Below are 22,912 nucleotides of genomic sequence, written 5' to 3'. Positions count from 1 at the left end.
TGCAGTCAGCGAGTTGAGACCTCTAATGAAGCAATTGCTGAGGTGACACTTTCAGTTTAGCAACTGCAGTGACATTTTAACATATTAAAATAAATGCGCTCCTGTAGAAGAAGCAGAGGAATGTGTCATGTTCAAATCTTCATTTCATGATATAGTAGGTCTGCTGGATGATGATAAGCAAGGGTGTAATGTGCAGACTGGTCCCAGGGAACATGTCCCCTCCCAGCGCCCCCAGCCACACACACACTTTTTCAGAAAGCAATATTGGACTCCTCCACATTTTGTGACAAGGAAGCATCGCCTGAAAGCCAGACTGAAAGCTGACATCTAAGTGTCAAAGTGGTGGTGTCAAGACAGACTTGTCACGGGTAGCGAAGGGCAAGAGCTCATGCGCAGAGGAACCTGACAGGACTCAATGTGAATAACAAAAACTCTCTTTACTGAGGCAAAAGGTTCCAAAGAAAATCTCATCTCAACAACAGTCACAAAGACAGGCAGGTAGAGCGACAAGGCACCAGGAGACCAAGGAAGACTGAACTAAAGACAACAATCCAGCAGGAGACAACGGAAAGACTGGCACAATATATATAGGGGGGGACACAGATGTACGGCATGAGACAGTAACAAGGCGAGAGTGGCTGAGGGCAGGTGAAGGGAATGAAACAATCAAGGAGACAGAGGAGTGGCTGAGGGCAGGTGAAGGGAATTAACCAATCAAGGAGACAGAGGAGACACAGAGGAGGGCGTTACAAGACTGGAGAGAGACCTTTACACCAGCGGTTCCCAAACTCAAGAATGCCGCGGCCCAATTTGAAATCTGAAAATCTTCTGCGGCCCACCCAAGCCTTTAATCACAACCAGCGTTGTCGACGGGGGGGGGGGGTGCTAGTGAGAGTGTGTTCACCTGTGTGCGCGGATGTGTCGGCGCGCATCACGGCAGAGCGATGCGACCCGAGAAGTGTTAACGGGGGTGCTGAGCGATTAAATATATCTCTTGTTCTGCCTGTTTTGTGATATACATGCCTAGAAGGCGCCTAATATTTCTAGACTGAAATAATATCGGCATTATAATTATTATAACTATGAGGATTTTTTTATTTTTTTAGTTGCCTATTGTGTGGTGCCCCCTCAGGACTTGGTGCCCTGCAGCGCGTCGTGCGCGTTATGGGAGCGGCGGCGCTGATCACAACTCTGATCAAAACATAAACTAGGGATGATTAAATGACCTTCAGAATTTAACCGATTAAAAATGTATTAAGCGACAATGTATGTTTTGTATACCATTTTCTCCGGAGCTCATATATATTTACTTTAATACTACAAGAGGGCGCCCCATTTGACATTGTTTTGTTTGGCGGTCAGAAAAATAGGTCAGATAAAAGAATAACACGTAATTTAAATCATAAATATTTTTATATTCATTTCAAACTTTTCAAAATTGAAAATTAAAAACATTTTATTTATTTATTGTAAATGACCTCGCGGCCCACCTGCAGTACCTTCACGGCCCACCAGTGGGCCGCGGACCACACTTTGGGAATCGCTGCTCTACACCAACAACACTAAAGATGTGTTTCAATCCAGAACGTCCAAGGTAACTAAAGCAGGAGAGCACCCATTGTGTGTGAGCATGTTGCCAGGTGAGCTGAACACCTTTTATGCTTGATTTGATCTCCTCGCACAGTCTTGTCTGAGCTTCCACAGAGAACACACAAAGGTGGTCATGCTCGACGTGCCGCTTGTGGCAGTATTCTTCAAAAAGTCAGTGGGTGGACAAACAAAATGTACAATGAAAAAGCAAGAACACAATGGGTGTCACCAGCAAAACGCCTTTGACAAGTTGAACATGTCGTCACGTCAGTGTTTCCATCTGCTTCCATCATCCCAGTACCTGAAAAGTCAACAGCATCACCCCCAATCTGATTCTGAGACTGTTACCACAATACATCCAAAAGTTGTTGTGATATTTCAGTTCAGACAAACGGAGGTCACATCGTGAAGCTCCAGCAGTGATATCAAGTAAAGTATTATGTAACGGCCCGTCTTTGGAGCAGTGTTTGCCTCAATGTTACTCATGAAGTCACATTATTCTGTCCGTTAACGATTTCCCGAAGAACCCGTCTCCCTCTCCTCGCCCCTCTGGGCTTTCCAATATGGAAAGGGTGCAGGGAAATAACAGGTTCTTTCAAGCATTAACTTTTGAGCTACAAAGTAACCTGTGGGGATAGTTGCCATAGTAACCTAGCTCATTACAATGATGGCAAGTATGATGGCAGAGATGAAGTGCACACCTACTCTTTTAACAACTGCCTCAAGAGTTTTTTTCATTCGGCACCAGACAGGGATGCTTCAATACAAACGGTAAGCTCATGAAGACCTCCAGGTTTATTTGGAAGCATCTGGAAGAAATGGGGAGAGTTGGAGAGTTGATTTTAAACACAAAGTCCTTCTGTAATTGAAAGTAATCGAATTGTACGTGACATTCTTTAAGGGGAGGCCAACAATACCAAAGGGAATCCACAACTTCGGGGAAAAAGTCAATGCAACCAGTGGACCTACAAAGACAGAATCTACATGTCTTATGAGACGACATAAAAAAAAGGTGGGATTAGTGAGTGTACATTTTTACTTGTAGAAAGATAAACTAACTTTTTTTCATAGTTCAAAGTTGAATGTAGTATTTCAGTTTGACAGGGTGTGAGACCATGGGCTCCAGACCCCGGCTGCGTAAAGTAGCTCCATGTCATAGCCTGCCGGAAGAGGGGGCACAACTGGAACCACCATGGACCCTCCCTGCTCTGCCGGTCACTGTGGAGCAGCCAGCAGGATTTTTGGGACCGAAGAAGACAATCCTACCTCCACTGAGACGAGAACACCTCCTGGCTCTATGTTAAATTCCCATTCAGGCTTTTATTATTTTTTACAGACCATTCTGTGTTGCGATACAACAGTGTTTGGCATGTGTGTGCTGTCAGACCAACGCTTTGCAGGAAACATACCAGCAAAGCAACATTTCAAACATCATTCATTACCTTCCACCGCAAAGACTCCTAGTTAGCACGGCAAAATCAGCTGTTTTATGAACGATAACGGGCTGTTCTTGTGGCCCGATTCCTATGAGAGGTTTCTAATCTGTTCAATCCTGTGCTGGGACTCTGGCAGACATAACTCTGCGTTATGGTTCCTGACTGGTTGTGATTTTTACACATACATAACATCATTATCTCTCCTCAGACACTGGCCCTTCAAATTGGCCACACATGCACTATCAATCAAATTGCTGTGGTAATCACAAAAAAATAAAATGAACATATCACAGCGTCACCGACCCCATGCCATCTCAAAAGCCATTCAGGAATGTGATGTTTGTTGTAAGGCAGGGACTACAGAGATGGGGGGTGTCCACCTGTTTTCTCCAATCGGCCTGACGGGACACTCTGGCTCCGGCACATTGATTCAGGTAAAGCCTCGTGACAAAGTATGGAAGAGCTGAAGTGCATCCAGAAACATAAATAATTCAGATCATGCATTTTTATATTGAGGCAAAATTAAAGTGTGCAGCCGTGCTTGCGAGAGGTAATGGGAGAGAAAGAGGGAGGAAAGAGAGAAAGAGAGAGAGAGACAGCTGTGAGCTGTGAGGGTGGGTTCTTCCACTCCCAGTGGATGTGATTAAAGTGTTGTTGGAGTGGAAAGTAGGGTGGTCTCCAGCCATGACCGGCCCTCAATGGGGTCTATTCACAGAGAACCCCACTATTAGATACACAAACTAAAGTATAGTCTCCTCACTTTAGAATGGTTTGGTTTGAAATGACGTCTGTTCATATAGGAAATATATATACTAAACAATCTTGCAAAACACATAAAGCATGTATTTTCGATACACTCTGTGTATATGCGTGTTTCTTGCGGGGGGGAGGGGGGGAATAGGCAATCGGCTCCTTTACTAAAAGTCCCAATACAATAACATAAAGATTGTTTTGTCCTGCTTTTAAAATCTACTAAAGTAAAAGTACATAAAAATCTCTTTTGTACAACTGATGGACAACTCAAACGCCATGGTACGCAACAGTTCTTTTGATGGGGGACAGAAGCTCAAACATTCTAGTCAGTTTAATCTAATGTATAATTTTACTTATTTCTCTAAGTACGACGAATATTTTAAAAAGTAACTACACCTGTCAAATTAAATCTAGTGGAATAAAACTAAAAATAGTAGAGTGATAATGATTAAACATATTTCCCTCTGAAATGTAGAAGTAAAAAGTTGTATACCATGGAAACTCTGAAGCGAAGAACAAGTAACGTAACCTAAAATATGTACTCGAGTACAGCGACTGGATTTTCCACCACACCATTTTCTTGACTGGTCTCTCTAGGACGGCTCAACAGGCTCATCGGCAGAAAGCAGAGAAGACATAAGGTTGTCTACTCAGTTAATGGTAAGGTTATTAATTGTTAATCTAACAAACAAGTGTCAGGATGACTGTCCATTTTATGATCAATATGCATTGTTATTTATCTTTATGTGAGACCTGGAGTAATAGGGCAGGCAGTGCCAGTAACACCATTAATGGATTAGCATGATTCATGAAGACAATTCTGATTGGGATATTGTTCAATGGAGAAACTACTTGTAGGCCTATAGCACATATTTCTAAATGGTATGATTTCACAATGCTAAGATAATTCTAATATCGATTATCAAAATATGACAAAAGCAACTATGCTTATTGTTTTTACTTGGTCATCTTTCTTCTGTCAAACTCATTATTTAACCCTCCTGTTACCTTTACATTTACGAACATATTTTACCCTCGGGGTCAATTTGACCCCAGCAATTAAAACCTCCAGAAAATTATTAGAATTAATATTGTTTCCCAAGTTTAAGTGTGAGGTACTTTATGTTTGTTTGTTGACTACCTAAATAGCCCTTTAAATATATAAAATAGTTGATATTTCTTATATGTTTGACACAGTGAAAAACAGAGGACGCGGGATCCAGAGAGAACATGCTCATGGTCCCAGAAACGGAGAGGAAAGACGGTCTTCAGACAAAAGACTTATCAGAGGGCAGAAGTGACAAAAGAAGACAGGGGTAAAACATAGATGGGACAATAAACTGGACAAAGGACACGTAGTCGACCAACGTGTAAGATGAATGAACCTCTTGATGCGCTCTGTCCTACATGTCTGAGTGTATGAGGCCCTCTATGGGTGAAAGCAGTGAGAACACTTGCTGTCGAGGCGGTGAGTCTGAAGCTCATTTGGCATGAAGACAATATTGATAGCAAACATACAAAAATAAATTTTGATATTTAGTTCAAAGAGAAGAATTTCAACTCGACCAGCTTTGAAGCTTCTGCCCTATTGTTGGGCATTTGCTGTAGAAAACAAAATCCTCTGAATAAAAGTATTGTCCCATTCTCTTAGAAGCTGTGTGGCTCTTGAACAATGATTAGTCTCAAAACAGGAAACGGATAATTGCAGCATCGTTCTTCAAGCGGTCTCCCTGAGGCCGTCTCTTAGCGTGTTCGTAGAGGCTGAGAAGAACTGGACTCCCGGCAAACACCTGGGGCCACAGTGGCCCACAAAGGTCGTGGTCCTTAGGCACAGTGCGGTGGATGAACATTGCTGGGATCTCATCACACAGAGGGGGCGTGGGTGGGATTAAAGAAGCAAGAGTATCTGGCAGTGGTTGAATGAGCATTAAAGCGTATTAAAGAAATCAAAGGTCCAACATGATTTTTGTTTGTGCTCGACCACTGGGTGTCATTATTGGGTTATGGGACAAGTAAAGTCCAGTTAAGGGGATACCAGTCGTAGTGTTTATCATAGTGTATGTTTTGCTATCTAAATATCTTGGCATGAAAATGTCATTTTAAGCAGTAAAGGCTATGCAATATTTCAATATATGAACATGATCTCTTACAATCCACACTGCTACTTCACTTTCACATATGTATTTTGGCCTGTGTTATTTTGATGATTATTGTAAACAAGTGTTAATCCCTTTTTTTGTATGTGTGTATACGCAAGTAAACAATGATGAGATAAATAAGTAATGATTCTGAAAAACTGTGTCGTAGAGCTAAAGGCCCAAAGGTATGAGCTGAAGGCATCGGAGCAGAACAACACATTAAAACGAGTCTCTCTACTTAGCAAGCCATTCAATCAACAAAGCAAAGTCAGCCAGTGAGAGGCCTCCGACTGCAGACTCGAGGAGCCAGACTGACCACATATTGGGAAACTGAAGAGATTTAGAGTGGCCCAACTCTTTTTCCAGTTCACTAGCCATACACACTGGGCCTTAAAGCCAAATCATGGTGCAGGGGGAGAGCCGAGAGGTCTCGGTGTCTGCCACTCCGTACCGCCACATAAAAAGAAGGTGAAGGATGCCGTGTGAGCAATTGGTTCCAATTGACAGAGGATTGGTCATGGTCAGCCTTCCGAGTGGAAATCCACGTGAGAATGTAGCATTTGGACCAGCGAGGGGCACAAGAGGCCAACAGCAGACAATGAGGGCACTCAGAGGAGTCTGGCTGCCGTGGAATAGTGGGGCACAACCTTCTTTGATTTAACCCTTTATCGGCTGGTTCTTCATTTACCTTAATACACCGAGGTGGTGTTTTCATAGCAGAAACATAACCGAGTTAAATATGAAACCCACTCGTTAAATAATATATGTGTACAGTCATTTAATATTGATTATAATACTACAATGACACTTGTGTTGCCACAATATAGATCACAATAATATACTTAAAGTCAAACACTAATTAATTTAAAGCATCTACACCACCTCGAGACGACCCAATCATTTCCATTCTTGTGACTTTCACCAATTAGGCAGGTCCTTCTCTCTGAATGGGGCCGGCTGCTGTTAAGTCTCAGAGGGCCAGAAGGTCAGCGCTCAATCACGGTCTGGCTGGAGAGCTCGAGTGTTTGAACTAGCCACTAGTTGACAGGGCGGGATGGGGTCAAAAGGGGTGGGGGAGTGATTGGTGAAGGGTGCAAGGACTCCTGCCAGCTCTAAAAGAGGAGTCCTTTGTAGCCAAGACACTGGCCGGAGCAGCCTGGCCTTTCACAGCCCAGCCGCCCCTCTCTTCCAGGCCCACAACAGCTGATGACGAGGCCCCAGCTGCTAATTATCCGGCTGATAGAGAGTCACTGAAGTGGGACTGTCAGAGCGAGGGGAGGCCCTTGTGTCTGCAATGGGATAAATGGGAGGGAGGGTGAAGGTTGGGGAGGGGGGGGGGGAAATAAGTTGGACTACAGGGACAGGTTGTTGTTTTTGTTTTTTAAGTATCCATACATTTTTTTTAAATCAATACTTCTGCCTGTCAAATGTGTTACATTGTTCGTTGAACTGAATTAAAGCAAAATTATAACATGATTCTAATAATATTTACTGATTATTTCGACCACTATAAACATGTGCTCTCATTTGTGAGCTCTGCAGTGACAGGATAGTAACTTGCTGCATGGGGTCACACATCTAGAGCGGATCACTGTTCAGTACTTGCTCAACAGTTTTCAGACATTTCCACTGAGCTGCTCTGAATGTATTCACAACATCATCTGCCCAGAGGATACCGGAGCAGTTGCAGTTGAATTCCATATGAAATACTCTTTGGATTGAAGTTCTCGGGCTGAAAAAAGAAGAAGAAAAAAAGACAAATTTAGTGTCAGAAAATGTGCATACCGCAAACACTTTGATAAAAAGAACACTATTGTAGGCTTACATGTTATAATCCGTGATTTGGCAGAGGAATACACCTGCACTGAATGCTGGTCCACATAGCATCCAGAGAGGGTCATGTCAGGCACTTTGAAATACAACTGTGAAGAGAAAGTTGGGCGTGTTAAATACTTCACAACCCAATAATTATATATTAATAATTTCCCTATCCATTTTACTGCGTCACATTCGTCGTTTAAAAAAGCATTTGGCATATACTGACGGTATAAATAAACAAACTGTATCATAAAGATCTTTCACTTAGTCCTGTCTGAATATCACTACATACATACATACAATGTGTACGGAAAGTATTCAGAACCCTTTAAATTGTTCACTCTTTGTTTCATTGCAGCCATTTGCTAAACTCAAAAAAGTATTTTTGACCATGTGATATTTCAGTTTTTCTTTTTGAATAAATTTGCAAAAATGTCTACATTTCTGTTTTTTTCTGTCAAGATGGGGTACTGAGTTAATGAGAAATAAAATTAACTTTTTTGATTTTAGCAAAAGGCTGCAATGAAACAAAGAGTGAACACTTTAAAGGGCTCTGAATACTTTCCGTACCCACTGTATCGACTTACTTTGATATAGGCTGTAAGTTCTGTGCAAAGGGGGTCAGTGGGTCCTGGTGTCGCCCCAGAAAAGATGATCTTGCCCTCCATTGTGACCTCTCGAGATTTAGGGAACTTTTGTCCTAAATATCAGTGGAAGAAAAAATGTATTATTATCCATTTTCAAATATAGAGCTCCTTTAAAGTGATATGTTTCACATTGACGCTCATCAGCACGGTGCCTACCCAGGCCCCAGACCAGGAGGTTCTGCTCCTTTGAGACATCCGTTTGTCCAGAGCTCACCTTCACATCCACAACACCCATCTGATCCCTGCACAAAGACGCAGAGCCCACATTCACATGTTAGTACAAACATACTGATTTAAGTGATTGGGTTCAATCCCCTTGGACAACAGGGTGTTTCATGTTTTATCCTCTGTGCTCCACAAGAAAACCCACAGGGACAGTGTACTCTAAGCGTTGAGTCGAATAACTGGACAAAGCTCTACTGCTAAAGATGGTTTAAAGGGTTTGTAGTGCAACCTTTCTGGGACATTTCAAGAGGAGTATTGTATCACATGATTCCACATAGAGTTGATTTTGTCTTAGTTCATTGGGGGCATTACTTTTTGGTTGGATGACTAGTTAATTCAACTAAGGTGAGTTATTTAGTGTGACCAGTACATGTGTTTTGTAAAGGAAACTGTGCAGTTTAAATAAGCATTACGGGTGGCTCTGTTCTATATTAGGCTCTGTTCTATATTACAAAGGCCCAGATGAGACACCATAAAACAGTTTTAAATAATTTAACTAAACCTTCTCAGCAAAAGATATAATCAATGATATGTCACTTGTGGCGTTTCCAATGTTAATAGCAGTATTTTAAAAGGAATTATCTCAGTGATGGTTGTATTTGACTGCCAGCTGGAATACATGTTCCACTAGCATGACTGCCTCGCGAGTAAATATGTGCATTAATAGTCAATACAAATATTTGACCTATGTTTAAATAGATTTGATAACTATCAAAACTATATAACAATAATGTATTATTCTCAGGCCTTAAAGCAGAATGTAGCCCAGGCAGAACTCCATGTATTTATCATAGATCATTTACCTTCAAACATGGCCTTGATTGTTAAGTATTGAATCTCTCGGCTCTACGGGTGAAACACACTGCCAGGTGCTCAGGTCTGATAGATGGCATCCTCATGTGCTACGTACCTGTTAAAGAATGGCAGGTGTGCCTCACAGTACTCAAAGCTGTTCTTCACACTCTCGTGAAGTTTGAGGTTTACTGACACATGTAGCTGGTTCTCTTCTTCCCTTAGTTGATACGAACCGAGGATAGGGGGAACAGGGACCTAATGAAATATTGTTTAATGCACTTATCACACCAAAACTAAGAAACTTGTGTCCATTTTGGACAACCCGGACCACCCTCTCCACCACCTCCTACAGGGACAGAGGAGTACTTTCTCCAGACGTCTCCTCACGCTCCGCTGCCACAAAGACAGATACAGGAGAACATTCCTGCCGGCGGCTATGAGGCTCTACAACAGATCACCTCTTGCCAGATCATAGTGCAATAACTACACACATTTCATTTATTTACACTACACACATTTCATTTACACTACACACATACACACTTTGCATTTTGCACACTGTCTATATTTAATATTTTTATATTTAATTTAATTTGTCATTAGTATTGTGTATTGTGTATGCATATATGTTATACATATACATATATATTTTATTTTATATTTTACTTTGTATACTCCTATATCTTTCATCCCTGTTTTTTATATTTTATTTTTTATTCTTGTGCGTTTAGTTTATTGGTGCTGCTACTGTGACGACAAATTTCCCCTTGGGGATTAATAAAGTATATATCTATCTATCTATCTAGAAGTCTGTTTGTGTGCATGTGTAATACCTGAGAGGTGTAGCTGCATAGTCTGAACGGCTCCAGAGGAGGAGAGAAGGGGAACTTGTACGGTCCAGAGAAAGCGGAGGCATCACTGTGATCGACACTGCTGGCACTCAGGATACAAGGATCCAGTGAGGTGACACAAGGATGGACCAGGATGTCCTGGAGCGGAGAACCATTTGGTGGCAGTGTGAGGGTCATAGTCACATTTGGGAGGATGCCTTCCACGTCACACTGTTAACAGAGAGACAAAAGAGGAGAATGGGTGACCAGGTGAAACAAGTGATCGCATGACTTGCTTCGCTTTACACGGTGCTCTTACTTTGCACGTCACAGTGCCATAAACATCCCACAGGTCCTGTCTGCTCCGGTCGCCATACTGCATGGAGCGCACCGTTTCTTTCAACGCGACGTTCACCACGGCTCGGCCGCGGTGGAGCCCCGTCCTCCAGGCCGGCTGCTTCTGGTTCCCAGCGGGAGTCGGCGCCGTGGACGTGGCAGGTGGCCCCGAGAGCGGCACATCCAGGGGTGTGCCAAGCGGACAAACCTGTAAGAGTACAGATGGCAGCACGGCCAGGCGAGAGGCCAGGACCTCGTTGTCGGGCTTTCCCCCAGAGCCCAGGAGAAAAGTCTGCAGACCTGCCAAGAGTGTTAGGCCCTGGGAGACGGACAGCAGGCTGGCAAGGGGCGGCCGTGGCTCAGCGGGGGCATCCACGAGAGGCAGGCACACGAGGGTGAGAGGCCCGTGTGAGATGGCCAACACCGGCCAAAGTATCCCCTTTCCAGGACCGCCCACGTGCAGCTCCAGAGCTGGTGATCGCTGACGGTAAAGGCAATCGTCTCTGAGAGCGACATAGCACTTGTCCGAGTCTGAAAGTCCCATCTCAGTGAGCAGGAGCTGCAGCACACTGGCGTCTTCTGGGATTGCTACGTATGAGGAACCTGCCAGGCCCTTTGCACGGTGCTCCACAGTAGCAAACCTCCTGGGGGGGGGGGGGGAGACACAAGACATCATCACACCGAGAGATGGAGGCTGCCAGCAGTGATTTTACGAGATAAGAGCGCGACTGCGCGACACTGTTGTAAACAGAGGAGCCATTACAGCTCACGTGAGGTTACCTGGTAAAGCGTACTGACGCATTGTCTCCCTTCTCGTGAGAAATAATCCACAACGCGCGCACACCCATCGGTCCTCTATTCACAGCCCGTCCTGTGACTCGGACGTGAACACTCGCATCGTATCGTGCAGCCGTTCAATTCAAAAAGTCCCTGTGAATTTCACCAACGCAGAGTTTTCTGTTTACTTCCTGCTGCCGTTTCACGTGACAGTGACCACCAGTCACACGGCATCCGCGCATGCGCACTCGCCAGCATTTATTCCCACCCTTCTCCACCCCATACAGGAAGCCGGACCGCTAACCAGCTAACCGCTAGCTGTCAACAAAGGGCGAAACTGGACTCCATCGGTGGATCCATGTGGAAGTCGGCGGGGTTGTGGACTCTGACAGCCCTCCTCTAAACTGAGTCTGACTCCCAGCCGCGTCGGGAACAATGGCGACAGCAGCTCAGCTGTTCGAGGTAAACACGAGAGAGCTGTGTTAGCTGCCAGGCTAGCTCACGGAGGGTCGCGAACTGTCTTTAAACGGCAACTCAAAAGAAGGATCACAACGTCCCTCACTGCTGGTACACGATAGAGAGAATAGGGACCCGTGTCGTGCTCTGAGCTCACCGGGGTGAGGTCAATGCTACTGAGGCGAATGCTGTGCAACGTCACAGTGCGGCGCTCGGTCCGCACGTAACCTGGACGTGTTGGTCGAGTCTATTGTTCTTCTTTCATTTCGTGTCATTCGCTGGTGTTTTGCATACAGGTGCGCTCACTACTCCCTCTCCCCCTCAGGAGCCCTTCGATGCGGATGAGTACATCGAAAGGCTGGCATGGAGGACACCCGGGGGAGGCTCCAAAGGAGGAGCTGAGGCATTTGACCCCAAAAGGTACAGGAGGTGCACATCGCTCACATCCACTGGACACATCTTCCTTCCCCTGGACACGAGTCTGTCAGTCAGGAAGCTGGGCCCCGTGTTTTCATCTCAACTTGGGGGACCATCTGGTGAATATCACTGCCTCTGTGGCCCCTGGTTCCCTACATCGGTGTTGGCTTGTGTTTAAAAAACGCACCAACACAGATGCTTAGTTGTTTCTTTATTTTCTTACATTTCGAGCTAATCACTCAAAATCCAGACTGTTTGCTGTCCTGGCTCCTCAGTGGTGGAACGAGCTCCCCACTGACATCAGGACAGCAGAAAGTCTCTACACCTTCCGCCGGAAACTAAAAACACATCTTTTCCGACTATATGAATGAATGAATGAATGAATGATCTTTATTTGTCATTGTGCAAAGGAACAACGAAATTTAGATGCAATCCCAAGGTGCTAATAGGACAATAGACAATATAAAAACACAGATTGGATTAGCACTTCAGTGGCACTTAGATAGCTCTTATTATGGTACTTTTGTAGTTTGACTATGTTGAGGAAATGTTACTTTCTGTATTCTTGTTGTTCTTAGTTTGTACTCTAGGTTGAATGCGTAAGTTGCTTTGGATAAAAGCGTCTGCTAAATGACATGTAATGTAATACATTTATTTCTGTGACATGCAAATGTCTTGAATTGCACTCAATTCAATTCAGTTTATTTTGTACAGCCCAATGTCACAAATTACCAATTTGCCTCAAATAACTTTACAATCTGTACACATACGACATCCCTGTCCCATGCTGCCTTCCTGACCTATTCCCCGTCGTTTCCTTTCACATTTTCACTGAAGTTGACTGTCATTGATTGACATTGTCATTAAGATATTTGTCTCGCGCCAGGTCAAGTCCTGCTAATAAACCAGAACATGCTCATCTCTATTCAGATGATATAGTGATCTTTCCCACAGCCTACCAACAGCTTTATCTTGCTCTCACTATCGGCCTTGTCTGCATCTCTCTGCAGCTTTTCAAGGGACTGGGAGCAACAACAATGTGATTCAGCTTTTCAAATGTAATTGTTAAAAAAAAATTAGATGTGTGATTAATTAGAATTCTTCCAAAATAATTGAAGATTTCTTCATTTTCAGCCCCCAGTATCAACTTGCTAAATACTATTGAGAGTGAAACCGAGTTATTCCTCCTGCAATTACTAAAGCTGTCCTCTTGGTCTCTCAAAAAACAGGAAACATCTACGCCAAGATTTAGTTTCATGTTTTTTTTCACTGCATGTTGTTGTGTTTACACTTAATGTCCGAGTTACTTCTCGCTGGCAAAAATGCCATAACAATTTAACTATACTGTGGATCCATCCTGCCTTATCTACTTGCTCCACAAAACTGTTGCCACCACCTCCTCAGAAGCTCTTAGAGAAGAGTCAGAGACAACGTATCTGTGGAGGCCACCATACTGTGAGTCACCAGCCAGTGAATGAGTGTCTATGGGGAAGGGATGGAAGATGTCTTTAAGCTGTAGCCAGTGCAGTGGGAATTAGTCAAGAAATTATACACTCATCATTTTAGGATGTTTCCTAGTCTGGGAAATGCGGTGCTGACTTGGAACATTTGCTCTGCAGTCCTGATGGCACTTAAAATGCAGCTGACGAAGCCGCTAGTTTTCAGAGCTTCTTAAGCCTGGAGACTCAGGAGAAAAGCCTCCGGCACTATTCTGAAACTATAACTCTAACGTCCACTGCGTTCAGTGGGACAGATTTAACCTTGTGATACCCAATTACTCCTCCAGAGTAATACCTTGAGTGAATGTCGTTAAGACCAGTGTGAAGTTCTGGATTTACAGTCTTTCTTTCTTCTGTGATAGGCTGTTGGATGAATTTGAGAACCACATAGAAGAGCTGAAGCAGTTGGATGAGAAGATCCAGCGGCGAGTGGAGAAGCTCGAGCACCAGTGTCATCGCGAGGCCAAGGAATTTGCCCACAAAGTGCAAGATTTGCAAAGAAGCAACCAGGTAGGTGGTATGGTCAAGCAGCCAATCACACGCACCTCAACGTCTTTGAGCTGTCGGCTCTTGTTTCAGTTATCACATCGCAGTATGATTTTATAATAATAATAATAATAATCCTCAGTCTTATATAGCGCTTCTCTAAGTACCTGAAGTCGCTTTACAGAGTCCAGAGTCCAGTAGTCATACACACACAGTCATACCGGTGGTGGTAAGCTACGTCAGTAGCCACAGCTACACATATACAGGGGCAGCCTGACGGAATTTTAACTTTTCTATACATTCCCTCGGCTCTTCGTCTATGCAGGTGGCCTTTCAACACTTCCAGGAGCTCGATGAACACATAAGCTATGTGGCAACAAAGGTTTGCCACCTTGGCGACCAGCTGGAGGGGGTGAACACCCCTCGACAGAGGGCCGTGGAAGCTCAGCGTCTCATGACCTACTTCAACGAGTTCTTGCAAGGGGACCTACGCAGTGACGTCTTCAATAACCCCGACAAGGTGAGTATTCTGCATACGCCTTCCATTCACTTTAGTGGAGGTGTGTGTGTGTGTGTGTGTGTGGCCATTGACAAGGACCCCCACTGTGACACAGTTGGAGGTGAGAATGAACAGGATTATGAGGTAAACCATCCATATTAATTTGTCAAGTTTATCCCTTTAGTTGGATCCCAGGGCTAATTTGGATTAATAAACTGTCATTTGCTGTCTGACAATAGCTGGATGATTGACGAGCACGGATGTCAACATGCTCACGTCAACCCTAATTGCATTGACAGAAGGTTGTCTGGGAGCTAGAATGTGGTTGGTCCTCAGCTTTGTGTCGCATTACAGCAGCGAAGAGCTCGTGGCATTACGGTCCATGTTGGGGCGGTGATAACATCCATGCAGGAAGATCACTTCCACACATGTACCGCCTACACAGGGACCATGTTGATGTTAGACAAGTGACCCATTAAAGTTTGATTTTGAAGTGACAGTTGGAAGATTGGGATGCTTTAGATTAATTACTGTTGGTAACCCCCTCAGTGGACGCAGACCAGGGAATCTGGGGGTCAATCCCAGAGACGAGAGCTGGAGATGGAGCTAGTTTTGTTCCGGAGAGGCGTGCAAGAAATATCTGGTCAGATTCCTTTTTTCCTGAGCATTCCTCCAGACGAGGGGGAAAGAGGAAAGCTGCAAGTGAATAGCTGAAGGGGGATGGCTTTGCTAATCCTTCTGAAAGGGAGGGCTGGGCCGCCAGCGTGGAGACAAGTGCTCCTAAACCCTGACTGCAGGGAGACGGCTACATTACTTACATGGGATTTAGCTAATCTTAGCTGGGGGACAGATACTTAGAAAACCTTCGCCGAGCAGAAAGGCTGGATCCTCCTCACGGGAGCGGAGTAATGATGTCAGCTGAGGCAGGCATCTGCGGGAACAGAGGAGTTGCGGACGGCGGGCCTTTCGTAGGTCTGGGGCTTTTTCAGCCAGTGTGTATGTCGGTGGGGGGGGGGGGGGCTCTCAATAGGGTCCCCCTTTTTTAAGACCGATATTCCCGGCCGAACAGATTATTGAAGGCGATTTAGACTCCTGTGGGATTACAGCCCATTCAGAAAAGGCATGCCAATGTAGAGTTGGATGTGCGGCTAAGTCAGGACCGCTGCTGCCGATGCCCAGGTGAGCGCAGCCCGCCTGTTATCGGCTCTCTGTTGAACGTGGGGAGGTGGAGAAGGGCAGCGCTAAAGTGATGATCCCCCAAGTGGAGACGCCGCCGGCGGCCTGCCAGCTTTCTGTCTGGATGTCCACCTCTCGCGGTCTCGTCGCGCTCTCTCTCTCTCACTCACTCGTGCTCTCTCTCCTTCAGATTAAGGAGGCTGCTGATATAATTCAGAAGCTGCATCTCATTGCCCAGGAGCTGCCATTCGACAGGTGAGTCGGGCAGCTTGAGACAAGAGCACTGTCAAACAAGGGGGAGGTGGAGTATGAGTGAAGCAGACTCTTCCTCACAGTGGAAGCCCAGCACAAGGCAGATCAAGTATTAAAGTTTTAAACTCCGTATCAAGAAATTAAACACACATGAACGTGTTTGCCTGTAGACGATGTATAGTGTTACGGCATCTCGGATAACTAGGGATGCACAGGCCGCAACATACAAAGAAGGGATACCGCTAAGGGGGAAACAAAGGAGGCAAATAATAAAGTTAAATACTTGAGCAAAATAAGGAAGATTTATTTCACAGTTAAGGTTTAACGAAGGGCAGAATAACACAGAAGAAAAAGAAAAAAGGCGTCAGGGTCTCCAAGGCCAACACAACAAACAAAACCACGATGCTAACTCGAAAGCAAAAGATACCACTGACCTACCATCGAAGAAAGGAAAAACAATACTAAGCGATGTGATATTTGTTCCCTTAAAGATTCATTCTCTTTTTCTCCGACAGATTTGCCGATGTCAAGGCAAAGATTGCAAGTAAGTTCAAGAAGAATTCATGTCCCCACAACAAATACAGTAGGAGTTATATACCAATGATAATATAATTTCCGTTACTACCCAGGTAAGTACCATGACCTGGAGCGGCAGTTAATCCAGGAGTTCACAGCTGCCCAGCGCAGGGGTGAGATTGGACGTATGCGGGAGGTGGCAGCGGTTCTATTACATTTCAAGGTGACCTGGAAGAATCTTATGACATTTGAATTTGATTCCACGTTTAGCCATCGGTCTTTGATAATTTTGATTGTTACTACCTTCAAATAGTCTGTACTGTTCTAACGTGCATTTTTTTTCTTCCGTCTCTGTACCGTGCTTCAAATCTGCACTTCAGTGATGTAATCTTGCAGAAAAGTAACTTCTGGCTCTTTGTGTTGAAGGGCTACGCACACTGTGTGGACGTCTACATCAAGCAGTGTCAGGAAGTGAGTAGAACAATGTTCTATCCATAATATTCCACTTTTTTGTTCGTATGCCAGTAATATCCACAGACTCCCGGTTAACCCTCTGTTTGTCGGCCTAGGGGGCCTACGTGAGGAATGATGTGTATGAGGACACTGCCGTCCTCTGCCAGAGAGTCAACAAGCAGGTGGGCGAGGTCTTCAGCAGCCCAGAGACTGTCATGGCCAAACTCATTCAGAACATCTTTGAAAACAAATTGCAGGTATTTCTATTACTTCTCCTTGTTGTTTTAGTATGATTTAAACATGCCGTGTCGGTTATATTTAACACCGTTGTGTCTACAGGCCCACGTTAGAGAGAAACTGGATGAAACGCGACACACTGATGCAGAGCAATACCTCAAGAACCTCAATGACCTTTACACCAGGTGTGTGTCCTCGTGTTTGGATTGGTTTTTTGTATTTTTTATTCAGTCAATCAAATCAAATACAATACAATATTATCCTATATAATATACAAAAGAGAAAGACTGAAAAGGTATAGGTAGAAGCAAAAAATGCTTATAAATTCCTATCCTAAATTGAAATCAAAATAAATCAGAAAATTAATATAAAATAAAGAAGAAAATAAAACAACAAAAAAACAATAAACAAAATAAAAAACAAAATATATTTATATATACTACCACATACATCTTCCATATTAATACGTTTTTAATTACATTTATAACTCAAGAATTGTTTTATAAATAATTCCCTTGAAAACCAAAAAGGAGTTCACCATTCTTACATCCATTTCAACATTATTCCATAATTGGACTCCTACAACAGAAATACATCTTCTTTTAATCCCTTTTTTAGCCTTTTTGATTCACTTTCTCTTTACACAGGAACCAAATGGTTCAATTTCTACACACTTTCTTGTCCACGTTTTCCAGGACGACAGCGTTGGCCACGAAGCTGAACGAGTTCAACCTGGGCTCAGACAAGCACACGTTCCTGTTTAAACTCATCAAGAGCATATTCTCCTCGTACCTTGAAAGCTACATTGACATGGAGAGGGAATACCTTCGCACTCGAGGTGCTATGATTCTGCAGCGTTACTACGACTCCAAGAATCACCATAAACGCCCAATTGGCACCGGCAGGTCAGTTTGTGTTGTGTTTTTTTTACCACATAAAGACGGATTAGGATTAATTATTACCTTCGCATTGAAAATGCAGAAGGTAATGTTTTGATCGCCGTGTATTTATTTATTTGTATGCGTGTTACTCGCATAACTCAAAAAGTATTAAACCGAATCGCATGAAATTTGGTGGGATGATTGGTTATTATCCGGGGACCATTTGATTAGATTTTGGGATCGATCAAAGGTCAAGGTCATGAAAAGGTCAAAATCTTCTTTTTACCATAGCGCGGTCAATTTTTATCCAATTGGCATGCAACTAATGCCAAAATGTTCATAATTCAATGCCCAATCTTGTGATATGTGAAGGTATGCGCTCTACCGAGTGCCCATTCTAGTTTGAGTATGTTTTGCAAAAATGATAAGAAATATTGGTGTGACAAAGTAATCATTGTCAGTGTTTTTCTACAGTATCCAAGAACTGAAGGAGCGGATCAGACAGCGCACCAACCTCCCTCTAGGCCCGATGATTGACACCCATGGGGAGACCTTTCTGTCCCCAGAGCTAGTTGTCAATCTGCTGCAGGAGACGCGTCATGCCTTTGAGAGATGCAACAGGGTCAGGCTGCTGGGTTTTATTCATTTTTTTTAATCTACTGAGAGCAATATTACGGAGAAATTTCTGCTGGGCGAAAAATAGCTCAACGTGTTCCCTTTCTTTTCGGTTTTTGGGCGACAGCTTTCAGATCCTTCAGACCTGCCCAAGAACGCCTACTCCATCTTCCTGCTGCTGGTTGATCATCTGTGTGTGGATCACATTGACTACGCACTAGAGATTGGCCTCTCAGGTACATAACTGCACATTCAGCTCATTCTAACCACAGTCAGTGGGTGAAGACCGGGGCCGCACCGCTCACTAGCACACGGTCGTGAATCAGAGACTGGATTATTTACGGCATGCAGGCCTCAAAGGCCTCTCTTTTCTAGAGGAGTATACAACTATCTGTACAGTGTGGTTTTACTGAAAGCAAATTTCCTCATCGTCTGTGAACTCTTAAGATGCACAATTGTTTTACCTTTAAAATAAATCATAACCTAAAACTGTTAGTGATCTTACTAGTGTTAATAGGATTTTACTTTGTCATCAACCAGATGATGCTTGTTGCTATGGCTGCAATTTAATGAAACAACCCCAAAATATGACGGCAGTTAACAACCAAATGGAAATATCTACGATACCGTGATGCACAGCGGGTTTCTTTTCATGCTTTATGTCGCTGATCGTGTCAGACAGCTCCAGTGTGACTAAACGAGCTCATTCCTCTCCGAGGTGCTCAATGGATGAGGTGTATATTCTATATCAAAGTAATGCTTCGCTGATGTCCCCTTAGTTTGCTTTCTCTTCACTGTCTGATGCTGAAGCAGTACATTGCTGTGAATGTTGTTCATTTTGTATTTCTGTGGTTAGAACCCATGTAGAGCAGGCAACCTTCTCTGTGAATCCGAATGATTTATCCTTTCACTTACCTTTTTAGTTTTTTGCCTGGACGTCTTTGCTCTCTCTTTGATCTACAGCGATCCCCTCATCAGATGCCAAGAATGCCAACCTGTACTTCCTGGACGTCGTTCAACAGGCCAACTCTATCTTCCACTTGTTTGATAAGCAGTTTAATGACCAGCTCATGCCTCTTATAAGGTCAGTTCCAGGTTAAAGTATTATATATTACACAGTATTTGGTTATTCTTGCCACTGCCTTCAATCAACACATACTTTTTAGATGAAAGGGAGATCTCTGATTTTCCTTCTTTTAAAAAAAAAACTGTCTCCAGCTCATCTCCAAAGTTGGCAGAGTGCCTGCAAAAGAAGAAAGAGGTGATTGAACAGATGGAAGTGAAACTGGACACAGGAATCGACCGGTCAGTATGTTTACAAGTCGCTCCGTTTCAAATGTGACCAAAAACCCACCGCAGAACATCGAGTGGTCTTCAAAGCGTTTTCCAAAGTTTATTTTCTGCGACACACAGAACAATAAATTGCATGGTGGGGCAAATGAAGCACATCTTGGCAACAGAGCAGAAAAAGACTGATTTCAGGCCCGAGGACGAGAACAACGTCATGATCCAGTACACCACGGTAAGACGACCTCGGCCTCCACCACTGAGCTCGCATGCAAAGCAAAACAAATCAGCAAATGGGATTTTCAAATGCCTGATGTCTCCTGTGGTGTTCTTTGAATAAGACCTGTTTGAATAAGACCTGTTTTGAATGGACCTTTTGGTATTCCTTTACCATGCGTCCCTGTGTGTCTCTCCTCCCGGCAGGCTTGCTCTAAGGTATGCGCCTACGTCAGTCGGCAGGTGGAGCACGTGCGGAAGTCCATGGACGGGAAAAACGTGGACACGGTGCTGACCGAGTTGGGCGTTCGTTTCCACCGGCTCATCCACGAGCACCTGCAGCAGTACAGCTACAGCTCGATGGGAGGCATGCTGGCCATCTGCGACGTGGCTGAATACCGACGATGCGCCAAGGGTTTCAGGGTGAGCGGCGGGGGGGGGCATAGGTCCAGAATACACGAAACATAGCCCCCTCAAAACACGCCTGGTTATGTGTGTTACGTCAAGTAGTCATGTCAGTGCAGGCGAATGCTCTTAATTGTTGGGTTATTTTACACATTCAGTAAATACAAAAAGGGCTGCAACCAAGAATTATTTTCAGCATTTATTTTGTATAATTGACAGAAAAGATGCATTTCCTCACACAGGAGATCCTGGAGCTGTTGAATGTTATAACTAAAATGATACATTAAATGATTAATATGTTTTCTGAAGAGCAAATAATCAATAAATTGCCCAATAGTCACTACTTTACGAGTAAATTATCAAGAGTGGAGGTGGGGCATGTTTTCATAGAGATATACATATTATATATCACAGGGTCCATTGAAAATGACAGTTTTACATCATGTTTAGCATCTTCAGTCACAATACAATTAAAACCGATTCTAATTTAGAGCATTTGTCATGCAAGGTTTGCATATAATAAAGTTGGTACTCCAGTATTTACATTGGTGTATATAATACATGAGCGTACTTGCCTGTTCTCCAGGTACCGTTGGTGCTGCGGCTCTTCGACACGCTCCACGCCCTCTGTAACCTCCTGGTTGTTGCCCCTGACAACCTGAAGCAGGTCTGCTCAGGTGAGCAGCTCACCAATCTGGACCGAAACCTTCTGCACGCCTTCGTCCAGCTCAGAATGGACTACCGTTCAGCCAGACTGGGCCGACATTTCAGTTAATGACTATCGCAACGCCTCGCCGCCCTCCGTCCACAAACCCGTGCTTTGATGGGACGATGCTCCTCGAAGAAACCATTCCTGCTCCAGGGAACGCGTCGGCCTGGCCCCGGCACACAGACTTCACCGGGGTCGCTTTGCACATCGTGGAGCCAGAAGGCCACTGCTCCTCGAACGTGACAAAAATGTGCATTTCACCTTTTTTTTTTCTTCATTGTTTATTTCGTCAAGCTAAAGAAATCGAAATGCCTATTGACTTAATATTTCATTTGTTTTTAAATACTAATCCATTACCAATCCACATCGCTAGAATCTCTGATATATTAGAGTAAATGGACAACATTGATTTCTGTGCCCATGTAAAACTATTTTTCTTTTGATTGTGCCAAATATATCAATTCTGTGGCTGCAGTTGTGCGCAGGAATAGACCCGAAAAAGCTGCCGTGGAGGGAGGCTGTCACGCCGTGTCGTCGGACATCGAAGCCGCAGTAGCACTGCGTACTGGGAACAGCTTCCCTTTGTCACGAGGTGTAGGCGACCTGACGGAGACAGCCCCACCAAGCATGAGATATAGAGCCCCGTCTGGCTAAGAGAGACACATGACCACCTCGCTAACCTTTGACCTCTGACCACAAAGTAGAGGTCGCGAGGCCATCGCAGCAAAGTGTGATCTGGACTATTAACCGGTCTGAGAACCTCTCTGGAGGTGTGGGTGGTCCCCTTTAGGCTAAGATGACTGGCGTGATGGGTCAGTGAGTATGCGTCACTGTAATTGCACAGATCAACACTTGCTCATCCAGCGGGGCACACAGGCCAAAGACATTGTTGGCTTGATCTGCAGTGTTTCTGGGTCGGGAGATGTTCAAATGTTGACCTCTGCTGATTAAAGGACACAACCTAGAGGGGACTTCTTCACACAGGGCTTATTGGGTCTCAACTGTCTTCTGCACTAAAAAGTCAGATGTCCCCGATGCCTCGAACGGTCTGCGACGCCACGCTGCTCCCACTGTACTGCTGTTTACCTGATTTAGTGACTCATTAAAAAATAAATGTTGCATTTTATTATCATCCGTCTTCTGAACATCCTTAATAAACGGGGAGCAGTGAAGAGAAAGTTTTCCCCGGTCCCTCTGCAAATGTCACTTTCAAAGTGAGATAAAACGGAAGTCATCAAGTATTCATGGGAATTCTTGTCACCAGAGGAGTTCTTTCTTCGACTGCAGGAAGTGAGCGGCGCCAGAGGGGATTAGATATCCACGAGTTGATGGATTGTGTGCAGTCGGCATGGACTGGGGGAGAGCTCAGCTCCAGCTCCGGCTGGTTAGTGTTGTGTAGAATGTACACACGGTGCTGTGCGAGTTCAAACAACATAATTAATTAGGCTAATATTAATATTATC

The 22,912-nt window shown here is 44.2% G+C and overlaps 2 protein-coding genes across 2 annotated transcripts; one reads left to right on the top strand and one right to left on the bottom strand.

The window, feature by feature from the left end:
* Window positions 1-6,678: 6,678 nt before the first annotated feature.
* ap5m1 (adaptor related protein complex 5 subunit mu 1) lies at window positions 6,679-11,541 on the bottom strand. Its single transcript, XM_056426288.1, has 8 exons — window positions 11,349-11,541; window positions 10,552-11,212; window positions 10,236-10,463; window positions 9,518-9,657; window positions 8,539-8,624; window positions 8,323-8,435; window positions 7,743-7,839; window positions 6,679-7,649 (listed from the first exon to the last, which is right to left on the bottom strand). Exons 1-8 carry the CDS (start codon window positions 11,414-11,416, stop codon window positions 7,567-7,569), a joined length of 1,476 nt encoding a protein of 491 aa, XP_056282263.1. The 5' UTR covers window positions 11,417-11,541; the 3' UTR covers window positions 6,679-7,566.
* A 91-nt stretch (window positions 11,542-11,632) lies between these two features.
* Window positions 11,633-22,581, top strand: exoc5 (exocyst complex component 5). Its single transcript, XM_056426287.1, has 18 exons — window positions 11,633-11,807; window positions 12,127-12,221; window positions 14,080-14,227; window positions 14,529-14,723; window positions 16,069-16,133; window positions 16,646-16,674; window positions 16,760-16,869; window positions 17,073-17,117; window positions 17,216-17,356; window positions 17,439-17,521; window positions 18,032-18,241; window positions 18,692-18,839; window positions 18,960-19,068; window positions 19,796-19,916; window positions 20,051-20,137; window positions 20,246-20,354; window positions 20,543-20,758; window positions 21,327-22,581. The coding sequence occupies exons 1-18, from the start codon at window positions 11,781-11,783 to the stop codon at window positions 21,513-21,515; spliced, it is 2,127 nt and encodes a 708-aa protein (XP_056282262.1). The 5' UTR covers window positions 11,633-11,780; the 3' UTR covers window positions 21,516-22,581.
* The last annotated feature ends 331 nt before the right edge of the window (window positions 22,582-22,912 follow it).

This window comes from Pseudoliparis swirei, chromosome 11 (assembly GCF_029220125.1).
Source record: "Pseudoliparis swirei isolate HS2019 ecotype Mariana Trench chromosome 11, NWPU_hadal_v1, whole genome shotgun sequence".
NCBI classification, from domain to species: domain Eukaryota; kingdom Metazoa; phylum Chordata; class Actinopteri; order Perciformes; family Liparidae; genus Pseudoliparis; species Pseudoliparis swirei.
This window is presented reverse-complemented; position numbering and strand designations above follow the sequence as displayed.

Coding starts and splice junctions, on each gene's coding strand:
- ap5m1 (XM_056426288.1), bottom strand. CDS start 11,416: ATGGGTGTGCGCGCGTTGTGGATTATTTCTCACGAGAAGGGAGACAAT. Junction 10,464..10,551: donor ATGGCACTGTGACGTGCAAA/GTAAGAGCACCG, acceptor CTCTGTTAACAG/TGTGACGTGGAAGGCATCCT. Junction 8,625..9,517: donor CACCTGCCATTCTTTAACAG/GTACGTAGCACA, acceptor GTCTTTGTGCAG/GGATCAGATGGGTGTTGTGG.
- exoc5 (XM_056426287.1), top strand. CDS start 11,781: ATGGCGACAGCAGCTCAGCTGTTCGAG. Junction 11,808..12,126: donor CAGCAGCTCAGCTGTTCGAG/GTAAACACGAGA, acceptor TCTCCCCCTCAG/GAGCCCTTCGATGCGGATGA. Junction 16,675..16,759: donor TGTCAAGGCAAAGATTGCAA/GTAAGTTCAAGA, acceptor GTTACTACCCAG/GTAAGTACCATGACCTGGAG.